The 12,119-nt window shown below is 36.1% G+C and overlaps 1 protein-coding gene across 1 annotated transcript in view; it reads left to right on the top strand.

Annotated features, from left to right (window-relative positions):
- LOC121422225 (nucleolar protein 11-like) overlaps nucleotides 1–12,119 on the top strand; it is an 18,694-nt gene extending 6,575 nt beyond the window's left edge. Inside the window, exons 7-16 of the mRNA XM_041617136.1 lie at nucleotides 401–551; nucleotides 1,571–1,697; nucleotides 2,541–2,648; nucleotides 3,400–3,587; nucleotides 4,617–4,742; nucleotides 5,694–5,795; nucleotides 7,973–8,051; nucleotides 8,312–8,401; nucleotides 8,969–9,076; nucleotides 11,796–12,119. Coding sequence (XP_041473070.1) covers nucleotides 401–551; nucleotides 1,571–1,697; nucleotides 2,541–2,648; nucleotides 3,400–3,587; nucleotides 4,617–4,742; nucleotides 5,694–5,795; nucleotides 7,973–8,051; nucleotides 8,312–8,401; nucleotides 8,969–9,076; nucleotides 11,796–11,924 — 1,208 coding nt within the window. The 3' untranslated portion in view covers nucleotides 11,925–12,119. The remainder of the gene's footprint in view (nucleotides 1–400; nucleotides 552–1,570; nucleotides 1,698–2,540; nucleotides 2,649–3,399; nucleotides 3,588–4,616; nucleotides 4,743–5,693; nucleotides 5,796–7,972; nucleotides 8,052–8,311; nucleotides 8,402–8,968; nucleotides 9,077–11,795) is intronic.

The following is a 12,119-nucleotide window of genomic DNA, read 5'->3' as shown; positions in this document are numbered from 1 at the left end:
ATTTTTGTTCTTCCTCCTCCATCTTTCTTTCTTGTACTTTTAAGATGTACACTCCATCCGTTCAGCTGAACTAGCTCGGTATCCCTAAGTTTATGTTAGCCAATGAATTGAAGGAATTCCATTCTAGTTGAGTATACAGAAGATTGGGATCTACATATGTGTTTCCCTATATACAAAGTAGCAATGTATGAAAATACTACAGGGAGGTTAAATTCATTTACATTCCACATACTAAAACGCTTGCTGAGGATTGGTTAAAAGCAAATCATGTGATAAAACATAGTTTCCCATCAATCATCACTCTCGTTGACGTAGCTTTTTGTGTCTCACTGATCATGTGATTTTCTTCCATTTATCTTGCTGTAACCAGTTATATTCGCTTTTATCTTCTTGTTCTTAGCCACTCTGTGTATATGGGAGACAGTGTATGGTACTTTACAGTGTTCGCATGCGCTAAGCCTAGAGGAGGAGGATGATGCCACCCCTTCATTCCTTGGTGTAGTCAGCGGACATATACTCCTATCAACTAGAAGATCTGTCACGCTACACAGGTGAGTAGTAGGATGGGGGTCCGATGTCCGGACACTTTATATTTTTCAAACCTTCTTTTTTGTCTTTGGATTACACTAAAAATATGAATTTAATGAGTTTCAATCATCTTTTATTTTGTTCTCTATAATATTTCATTCTGTACTAAAAACTGATGAAAATTTGCTTGTAAATTTTTCCAAATGACTTTCTAAAACTTGATCGTCCGGACACACAACCTGTCCGGACACACAACAACTGGGTGTACTTAGATATTGCCCTACCAATCAGGGGTATTTTTTACTATACAGTGTATCTCACAAAAAAAAGGGCAGGGTGGCTGATTGGTCTAAGGCACCTGACTAGACACAAAAGTCTGGGGTTCGATCCCCGGCCATGGCACTTTTGCCCGTGAGCAAGACATTTAATGGACAGTGCTCTCTTATCCTGCATTCAAATAAATGAAAATGCTATGTGCATTCTAGGTAACTAGGTGTGCACTTTAAAGAAAAATGAAACTGAGACTTATCAATGATTTATCACAACTTTATGATCACAAATATTATGCACATTTGATCAAGATGAGATGGTCAAGAATTAATAAAGTATTGTTTCCTATTAAAGTGATTGAATTCCATTATTTTCATAATATGAGGACATTTTACAGGCTAGCTGTTGCGTATTTACTCAATACTCCATTAGCCATGCACAAGTTCTTTTGATAACTGTGCAATAGCTATGGAGCACCGGAGCAATGACGTCAGTTGCCATGGTGTCATGGCGGCCTAGTTTTAAACAAATGAATCCAGAGCATGTTTCTCAGAGGAGAAAACGGAATGTCATCGCTTGCAACCTCTGAATGATGTATGGACAATTATCAGCTGCGAACCTGTTTAGAACCAGCCAGTTCGTTGTCATGACAGTTATGTCACATTTCGATACTCCATCATTATTATTATCATTTTCTTTATTATCATCACCATTATCATAATTATCATAATCATTATCATCAGTATTATCTTTATTTTATATCATCTTCCAGGTATGAGTGTTCAGATGGAACTCTAGCTGCCGCTCTGGGAAGGCTCACCGGTCCTGATCAGAAGCAAGATCTACCTGTTTTGGGACTAGATTGGACTAAATCACTCGTTGACGAGACACCAGTCAAGGTAAGGAAATGTATCCCTGGTATTAAATTTGAAATGTATCCAATGTTGAAAAGCATAGCTTGTCATTTAGAATTTACTAGAGTGAAGCATCATGAATATGTTTGAATTTCAGAATTGTGCAGTACATTTCTGTGTTGACCAGGTAGAAATAAACATACATTTTGCCAGTCCCCTTGCCCCCCCCCCCACAGCAAAAATTGTATCATAATGCAAAAAAAATCTGAAGCATAGAATGGGCTGAAAATTTCAGTATGTCATCATAACATTATTAATTATTTGTTTGGCGTCACCTGTGCCTGGGAGGTGAAAAGCGAACTGAATCACTGTGACCCGCACGTCTCTCCTCCCAATGTGACTGATTGGGGGAGTGCAGGTGGACCACTACACCGGGGTTTCCCCCTACTCTTATACAAATAGTGCAGTGGGTTTTTAACATGCAGAGGTGGTGACTCTCCTCGACACAGGGCCTCCATTTAACATCCTTTCCAAGGGACATTGTATATAGCTTCCTGATATCCAATCACAGTATTTGTCAGAAAATATAACATGATGGAAAGAGGGTGCTAGACATTTGATAATTTCATATTTTAATTTTCACTGAGAATCAGCAATTGGAAAAAAGTTTTAATGGCTAACTACACTTCTGTAGGATTGGCATGTTAGGTAATACTCAAGTATAATATTGAACATTTGAAATTTTATCTTTAGCCCTGCTTTAAGCTTTTTGTTACAGTTTTCTTGGTTTGGAAATAACTTGCCCCCATTCAGATTTTATTTTCTTTGCTTGTCTGCCTCCCTTGTAAAGTCATTGATGATTTAATGATGGTTTATTTTATTTTCCAGAAATCGAAAGGAAGGAAATCAACCTCCATCAACAAAACTGCCTCCAAATCAAAGGACTCCGATCAGAAAATGACTGCATCACTCACCAGTATCTTAGATGAATCAAAGGTGAGTATAAAATGATTAAGTACTAGGAAATACTTGATGATGTATTAATGATGATAACAATAATGACAGATATAGTAATGATAACAATGATAATGATGATAGTAATGATAATGAATATTAATAATAATGATCATTATAATGATCATAACAAATATAGTGATGTTAATGAGCAATAATATCATTTATGAAAATGACGGTGATACTGACAATAAAAGTGTTGATAAAAATGCTAATTATAATAGTGATAATGTTCATGAAAAGGATTAAAATAATGATAATGTTGATGATAATTATAATTGTAGTAATGGTAATAGTGATAGCAGTGATGATGGTGATGATGTTGGTGTTGATGATGTTGGTGATGGTGATTATGATGATGATGATTATTATTATGATGATGATGATAATGATGATGATCATGATGTTAATGTTGATGGTAATGATGATGAATATGATGATGGTGGTGATGATGATTATGGTGATGGTGTTGATGTTGATGGTGGTGATGATGATGGTGATGATGGTGTTGATGTTGATGGTGGTGATGATGATTATGATGATGGTGTTGATGTTGATGGTGGTGATGATGATGGTGATGATTATGATGCTGATGTTGATATTAATGATAATGATTATGACAAGGGATGTGATGATGATTATGGTGATAATATTGATAGTGAACATGATGATTATGATGGTGTTATTCACTTCTTAATCTCTCTTTCTCTGTCTCTCTATCTCTCTCTTTCAGACTATGAATTCAAAATCTTTCACTAGTTCAGTGGAGGAATACTTGAAAGCCTGTAGAAACATCCAACCAGACAGTACTTCCCTGACACTCATCCTCAAGAATGCAGTGAAAAGAGTTGAATCAAATCCTTCATTCTGGTGCTCCAAGGCCTTACATGATGTTATTACAACCAAGGCGGTCGCAGCAAGGTGAAAGATATGTTTGAATTGAAATAATTTTTCAGGGAAGAAGTTAATGGGACATGGTGAGTCATGGACAGAATGAGAAACGTAGATAGAGGTTGTAGAGAAATGGAGAGGCAAGAAAGTGGAAGGTTGAAAAGTAGGGTATTCATTTCTGAGATGAGTGTAGTCCTTAAAGGGAAAGTTCACCCTGAAAACAGTTTATTTAAAAGTAGAAAAAAATAATGAAAAATATTGCTGAAGGTTTTAGAAAAATCCATCAAAGAATAGAAAAAGTTATTAGAATTAATAGATTTGTGACATCATATGCGAGCAGCTTTCCTATGTTTTGTATGGTAAACAAATTAATGAAATATCATTTTCTCAGAAAATGTTCTTTTACTGTACCTTAATTATGTTAATAGACAAATCATTTCACACCGTTCCTTTAAAAAAAACAAAAATAAGTCATCACGAAACATTGAAAAATTGAAATATATGCATTTTCTATTACATAATACATGGGGGAGCTGCTTGTTTGTGATGTCACTAATTCAAAACTGAAATTTTTAATCATTTTCTTAGTCTTTAACGGATTTTCGTCAAACCTTCACCAATATGTTTCATTATTTTTTCTGTTATTTTTACAACAAATCTTAGTGTGAACTTCCCCTTTAAAATGGACTGTAAATGTAATTTTAGAGACTTGAGTAGTTGGAGGGATGTGAGAAGACTGGCTTGAGTCGACAAGTGGAGTTATCTTTCTTTTAATATTTTTACTATTTCAATTCCTGTATTCATATTTTTGTCAGTACACTTCACTATCTTGTTTTATTTTCCCATAATAATAATAATGATAACTGGATTTATAAAGCGCTTTTTGCCTGAGGATACAAAGCGCTGCTATTATTACACCGGCTTTAGCTCGAGCTACCATCACCGGCGCTCAGTGCATGCAAGGTATTACTCCTGCTGGGTACCCATTCACCTCACCTCTCCCCACCCCATGTACCTATTAGGTGATATTTTCATAATGCTATCTGTTTATATTTTCAGTTCCTGTCCAGAATTTGTGGCAATGCTGGCAAGGAAGCAAGAAGTGTCGTTGCTATTAGACTGTCTCCAGTGCATGAGGGATTTGCCTGAGCTCACGCTTGTACAATGCCTACAGGTCTTTTTAAGGTAAACACACACATGCCATGATGCCCCTCTCCCCTCCCTTCTGATCTTGGCCACCTTATTAAGACTGCGCCAGAATTTGGCATGCACATTCTTAACTAGTTCTTTAAAATACTTTACTTGTGTAAAAAATATTTTTTAATTTGCTATGAATATGCAAATCAATTCATGAAATGCATTTTTCGCATATTCAATCCCAACTACACTTGGGTGTTCCATTTTTCTTTGAGAATGTCATCGTAATAATTTTATTTGTGGGTTTAAAAAAAAAATAGCGATAGCTAACTTTTCCATCCATTTCACATTGTTTTTTAGAATTTGTTTTGGTATTTTTATTGATTTTTTTGTTTTTCATTGTTTTTTATGTAAATCATTGCAGAATGTTCAGTAACCAAATCTAACCCTAAACGATTTGACCAGTCCAATTTGATTGAAAAATGAGCCATTTGTAATACGACATCGTTTCCTAGAGTCATTTGATGTCACAATGCTATTCCTGTATGTTATTAATTTAATCTGAAGAGTTGCCCGAGGCTACGAAGAAAAAGGTCCTGAAATTTTTTAGCTTTATTTTTGTGCATTCCACAAAAAATTCTTGTTATAGTGAGGGTGTTTTAGGGTCAAAACTTGGTACTTAATTCTGATGTCATTAATGTCCTTAGATATCTACTTCTAAAAGGACAGGCCTATTTAAAAAAAAATATTAGAAGATGATAGTTATTGCTTTAATGGTAAATTTATGTTTGAGTGATGAAAATAGTTTGCTCTTGATAAAAAAAAATGTTTCCACCTTTCATTTTCATTTCGATTATTGATTGATTTTCTTTATCTTGCTCATAATATTCCTTATTGCAATCATTTCAACTTCTTGCATCATATCAATTTTTTCCCCTGTAAATAGTGTAACAGGCTTGAGAATATAAAGTGTATTCTGTACACCTTTTTTCTTTACAGTATTGATGAAGACAAACTACCTTCTTGCATTGAAACAACAGAGACGGATATGAAGGATTCAGATGAACATGAAGTCATGCATCCGGCCAGAAGGACTTGGGTGTATCCTTATCGTATTTGAAAAAAAAGAATGCATCATATACTTTTGCATGCAAGATTATCCAATCCCCATGGTATAATGAGTACCTGTATGTGGGTGAATCTCCTGGGTCTACAGAAATCTGTTTGACTTACAATATGCTATTATCACATTTTGCATATTCTTGGCCTTGTCTCACAAAGAGCTATGATCAACCTCAATTATATGGAAATCCATCAATGTCATAATTTTTTTATCAGGAAAATTGGACAATGTCCTTTGTAAATGACGATAAGGACAACAAAATTTTCGAGAAAACCATAAATTCATGAATGGACATCGTATTTAGAAAATATGTTGAACAAACATGCTTTTTTTAATGATGACGTTGCTGGCTTTGCATAGTTGTGGTTGATTGGATCAGTCGCAACTCCTTGTGATACTGGGGCCTGTTGTGAAATAGTGCTTCAAGTTCGACAATTATTTGACTTTGATACATGGAGGGTTGACTCTGCAGATTGTACTGTATTTACCAAATTTCAAGGCAGGAATGAAACGAACCAGCTTATCAAATAAGAATTAATCATGTTCATCTATGTGAACAGGTGTGGTCGTCAATCATCGAGCAAAATCATATCATTTTCATACCTTTCTGTGATCACTGAAGCATAATTTGTAATGTGTTGATGATCACATGGGGGGCAGTAAAATATACTGCTGTACACACGCGTGACCAAGGAATTTCCAAACACCCCCTAAACGAGTCTTTCTCTCTGGGTGCAAATTAACCCCCTAAACAAGTTTTTTGCGGGCTTTATTAACACATTTTGACCCCTAAACAAGTTGTTGCCAAAATATGACCTCAGGGAAAAAGCTTGGGGAAAAAAGCATACCCTAAACACATTTGGCTAGTCTTTTTAATAAGAGCTTTGGGTAAAAAACATACCCTAAATACGTTGGACCCCACGATTAACCATTGACCAGTCTTTCAAAACCACCCTTTTTCTTGAAAATCAGTGTTTTTGATACCCTTAACGAGTCCACGCGTGCACCGCTTACAAAACTGAAAAACGCCCCTTTAAACACGTTTTTTGGTCATGCGTGTGTACAGCAAAATATTTGACTGGCCCCTGGGATGATCATGCCTCGTTTCATTCAGGTTATTGCTTTTTGTGTTCATTTTATGTAAGATTCATAGTATTTCAATTAGAATTACTAAATTATTGTAATTGTAATAATTGTAAAATCATAAGATCTATAAAGCTAAAGGGCCACCACTCAAGATCACCAACATAATAATAATAATAGGCATTTATATAGTGCCATCTATCTAGAAATATTCTATTCCGGGGCGCATTGTTATTATTATTACCCCGGCTTTAGCTCGAGCTGCCTTTTAGCGCTCATGCATTCAAGGAATTAATCCTGCAGGGTACCCTTTCACCTCACCTGGGTTGAGGGCAGCACAATGTGGATAAATTTCTTGCTGAAGAAAACTTAGACCATGGCTGGGATTCGAACCGACGACCCTCTGTTTTAGACAGAGTATTACTGTTAGACAGTGTAGTATTATTATTGCTTGAAACAAGCCCAACATCAGACTGGAAGCTATGGTTATTTTCTTAATTTTTCAGCAATCACACATTTTCTCACAGAATCATTTGCCGCATATTTGTGTTTATATGTGTGCAGATTTCTTGGTTGTACTCGAGATCCAATTAACTTCATCATTGAACTCATTATTTTATGTTAGTATTAACAGCATAGGATCAAATTCAACTGTACTTAGCATGGAAATTTTTAATCAAGAATTCTTCACATCAATCTACTCCTTATTTGATGTTCGATACACTGTTCACCATGTGACAGTTTGCTTTTCTGAGTATGTATGTGAATGTGAGTGTTGTATATGCATGTTCTATGCAATATTCATTGTGTATATTTGTTTCATACCCAACAAGCACTTAAGCTTTTCTTTTGGTCCTTACCATGTTTCATTTAGTCTGACCTCCGGATTATCTGACATTATTCATATGTACTTTGAATATTTATGGCTAAATAAATGAATCTTGAATCAGTTATTTCATTAGATTTTTGTTCAAACTCATTTTTCTTAGTATTATTGTTTAATTGGCTATAGTAATGAATGATTTTACTACATAATATTGTATTAACTTTTCCTTAGCCTAGTTGTGTTCAGAGATGAAGTCCTATCTAAGCCCTTCACAGATAGCTTTCTTCTTGATGCTGTGAGGCATTTACAATTCAAAGAAGTGATTGTAAGTATGCAAAAAATATGGAATTGAATGAGGATTTCACTATTACTCTGCAATGCAATGACAAGAGGGAAAATGTCACTGGCTTACCTGAAGAATTTTGATCTTTTTCTCGTCAATTTTTTTTCTTAACAGGAAAGCGCTTCTAAATGAGACATTTTTGAAGAATGACTCATTTATTCATGCCATGATTTTTATTTCATTTTTTTGTCTTGATATTTTTCTAGTAATGTCTATATTTTCTCTTTGTCTTGGTTTTACAGTCATTACTAAGGTATCTTCACTTCTTGTTGACAACCTCCTTCCCAGAAGGGGATGACTCCACCTCATCAGCAGCAATCTCCATGGATAATGTAAGTGATATAGAGATGAGGTTGTTTTCTAACTTCCAATTTCTTCAGTAAGACAATGTGCATCTTGTCATAACAGTTTGCAAAACAATGCACTGCTATTGGAATATAATACACTGTTTTGTGTGGGAAATATAAGTTTGAAATAAGTTATGCATTCTTGCACTGTCTTACAGAAAAAACCCCCAAGTGTTCTCAATAAAAGATAGATGTAATTTAACACATACTTTGAATATGAAGTACAATTTAGCTATGAAACCCTGTAGATTGCATCATGTTGTTTTTCATGTAATTATTGTACAAATCACTCTATCCATTGTTAAGGGGGGGCATGATGGATTGTGGCGGTCGTATTTGCCCACTTCACTCAGCTATCTCTATTTCATACTATCTATATAATATTTTCATGTAAAATTCTTATAATTTTACCAGATCTTGTCATTTTCACCCTCTGTAAAGGTTGTAGATTGGATTGGTGCACTCCTAGACGCCCACTTTTCTCAGCGAGTTAGTTCTATGTACCTATAATTTTGATTAGACTAGATTATTTCTATTTCACCCTCTGTAAAGGTTGTAGATTGGATTGGTACACTCCTGGACGCACACTTTGCTCAGCTGGTTCTCCTTCCAGAAGTCAGGCCTCTTCTCACTAATCTTAAAGATGCAGTCAAAGACCAGGTAAATCCTTTCTCCTTTCTTGGTTAACCTTGATGGAGTTTCAGTCCATTGTTTATAAAAATTGGGGGATGGGAACATTCATTTTTCCAGAGACTGAATTTGTTGTTGTAACATGTTGGTAGAAGAATACTGCCTCTTATGTCTTATTTGTGCCGTTTCAGAAATATTTACTTTTATGAAACTCCTCGATCCCTATTCTGAATATTCTGAATGTATTGGCAACATAAGTTAGCGCTAAAGGCAATTCATATAGTGTTGTTATCTAGAAAAAAAATCCCGGTCCGAAACCGTCCCGGCAACTTAAAATTTCCTTATCGGGATCCCGGCTCGTCCCGAATCCCGAAACATATCTCCACGCACAAATGCAATCCAAAAGTGTATACCTACATTTCCAGCCTTAAACACTGCGCACTACTGGCGGTGCACCAGACAGCCAAAGCATAGAACTGTTAGCTCCATGGTCAAAGTGTGCATGCCACCACCGCAAATTGTAAACATTCACTCAAAACGTGGGGAAAATAATGATGAGACAGTCAAAGCATAGAGCTATGGTCAAAGCGTGCCACCACCGCAAACTGTAAACATTAATGACCACTGACATGACCCGAATTATGTTTGAGTCGACCCAGCTGCTGATCTGACAGTCCAATAACACACGTGTCGGTGCCACTGATCTGTGGTCGGTGCGCACGTGGTTGACAGTTATAAGCAAATTGCGTAATGTCTTGTCAGTGCGCCTGTGGCCCTAGCTAGCCCGGAATATGGATTAACTTTCAGTTTCACTTTCCCTCCCTCTCTCGTAACTCTGAACAGTATGATATCATCAAGGAGATATCTCCTTGATATCACTACTACTGAGAAAAGTGAATACAGTGTACTATCTTATCAGAGAAGCTTATTTGGAAATTTACACAAGATTAGTCCCGGCGGCCGGCACTTCGCATCAAAACAACAAACTCATTTTTTCTTTAATCATGAATTACTTTCGATCAAGAAAACATTATTTGAATAGATACTCAGACTATTCACAGTAAAAAAATATTTTGAACAACTATTTAAATATTAAGAAACATTGTTTAAGCCAGTCAATATACAACTATTTTCAAACTATTAAACCAATAAAAAATTTTAAAACTTTAAAGTTTGTTTTTAAATATTTTTTGCAATTTCCAACGATATCATTTAAAACTGTTAATATCATTGATAATTTGTTTGATGCATTTAACAACATATTTTTACAACATATAGGGTATGATATGACTTTCAAAACAATGTTGTTTCAAAGTTTAAACAACGCCACTTTAAACATCGCCAATTCTAACAGCGTTTTGGTACAATTTTATAATTTAAGTCGAAATATATCTAGGAGAAATGATTTGACCATAGAGCTATTAACAGCTCCATGATTTGACCGACTGGTTTGCAATTGTAAACATCAAGTCAACAGATGACAGATGGTCCCCAGTCGTGAACGACCAAGCACTTCCCGTAACCCCCCCCCCTTCTCTCTCTCTCTCTCTCCCGGCTCTAACCAGCTGAAACATGATGCGCATTCGTCTAGTTGTTATTTGCAAACCCTTTCGCAAAAAAATACCCCAACAAATACAATCATCACAAAATTAATGGCGACTTTTTTTAAATGACTAAATTTGCAAATACTCATAGATCATCATCGTCAATTGTTAGTAAATTATTTCATGATAAATTCACTAGTCCATACATATCGTAGCAGATTCAACTCGAAAGTATGGGGTAAATGAATGACTCAGTAAAACGAACTGAGGCGAAAGAGGTCTGCACATGAGACTATACAGTAGACGATTGTTGTCTGCGTAGATCTCTCGGAGCCGTGTGCAAAGCTAGATTGCGTGCATGCTCATGCGATCGACGATCGAGTACAGATAGCTATGTAATTGCGTAATATTTCGAGGTGCATGTGCACACAGCCAGTTGAAACTAAATTGTTCTCTCGTATTTCGTAAGTACAATTACTAATTAGGGAAATATTACAACATGAATTTGGCCATTATTGATTTTATTTTCCTGCCGGGATACGGTCTAAGTTGATTGATCCCGGAACCGTCTCGGAACCGTCTCGGAGCCTCAGACCGCCGGGAATTCATCCCGATCCCGGACCGACTGACAACACTACATGTAGATCATGTGTTCATTGTCGTGCCATTGACATTGCGTGCATTACACCATGAGCACTCAAGCTCATGCCATTGTGATGGCCCTGCTGCTACGTCACTGGACCAGCTGCGAAATGCATTGTGGATGAAACGGGCTCGTAGAATTCCTTTTAGAAGCATACACTAATAAACCTGTCAAGATATGTTGTCTAAAAAGATTTTTTTTTTATCTTCCCTGAGCGATCTTCAAACATTTCCATAAAAACATGAAAACAATTTACAACATAAGTATATCAAAGCATAATGAATAAGATGTATATACTGTACAGAGGATAAACAAAGGACAAACATAGCAAATACAAAATACATACATAAAAATGTAGTAAGGTCAAAGGAAGTTAATCCAAAACTTTGAAGATTATTCCCTTTCTTAGTATCTTTATACCCAAGTTTCTGTTTTGTTGTATCAGTAAATACATGAAAGAGTCAATGAGCAACAAGTATCTCTCTCTGTAAATGCATTGTTGTCAACAATGATCTACTTCCTCCAAGCTGTTGATTTTGTATTTGGTGTTGTCTGTTCACAGGTTCAGTTCTCGGCTGAGCTCAACATTGTCCGCAATCTCCTACATCATACGCAAGGTGCGAGAACTCACATCAAAACCACTCCATCGAATGCAACAAAGTCGTACAGCATTGAGGTCCTTAAAATGTAGTCTTAGACTGGTCTCCAGCTACACTTCACTGATAATTTGCCAATTAGTGTACACCTGATTCACCTACCATATTTTCAGTTTTCTGGTTGATCTGTAGTGTCATCGCCCCACTCGGAATGCTGCCACAAAATGTGTGGATTAGCCAACCTTTTTTCACTTCACGCTTTTCATTTCAGGCTAATAAACATCTTGGCA

This window comes from Lytechinus variegatus, chromosome 10, assembly GCF_018143015.1.
Source record: "Lytechinus variegatus isolate NC3 chromosome 10, Lvar_3.0, whole genome shotgun sequence".
NCBI classification, from domain to species: domain Eukaryota; kingdom Metazoa; phylum Echinodermata; class Echinoidea; order Temnopleuroida; family Toxopneustidae; genus Lytechinus; species Lytechinus variegatus.
The sequence above is the reverse complement of the archived record's forward strand: the minus strand, read 5'-3'. Positions and strand labels throughout refer to the sequence as shown.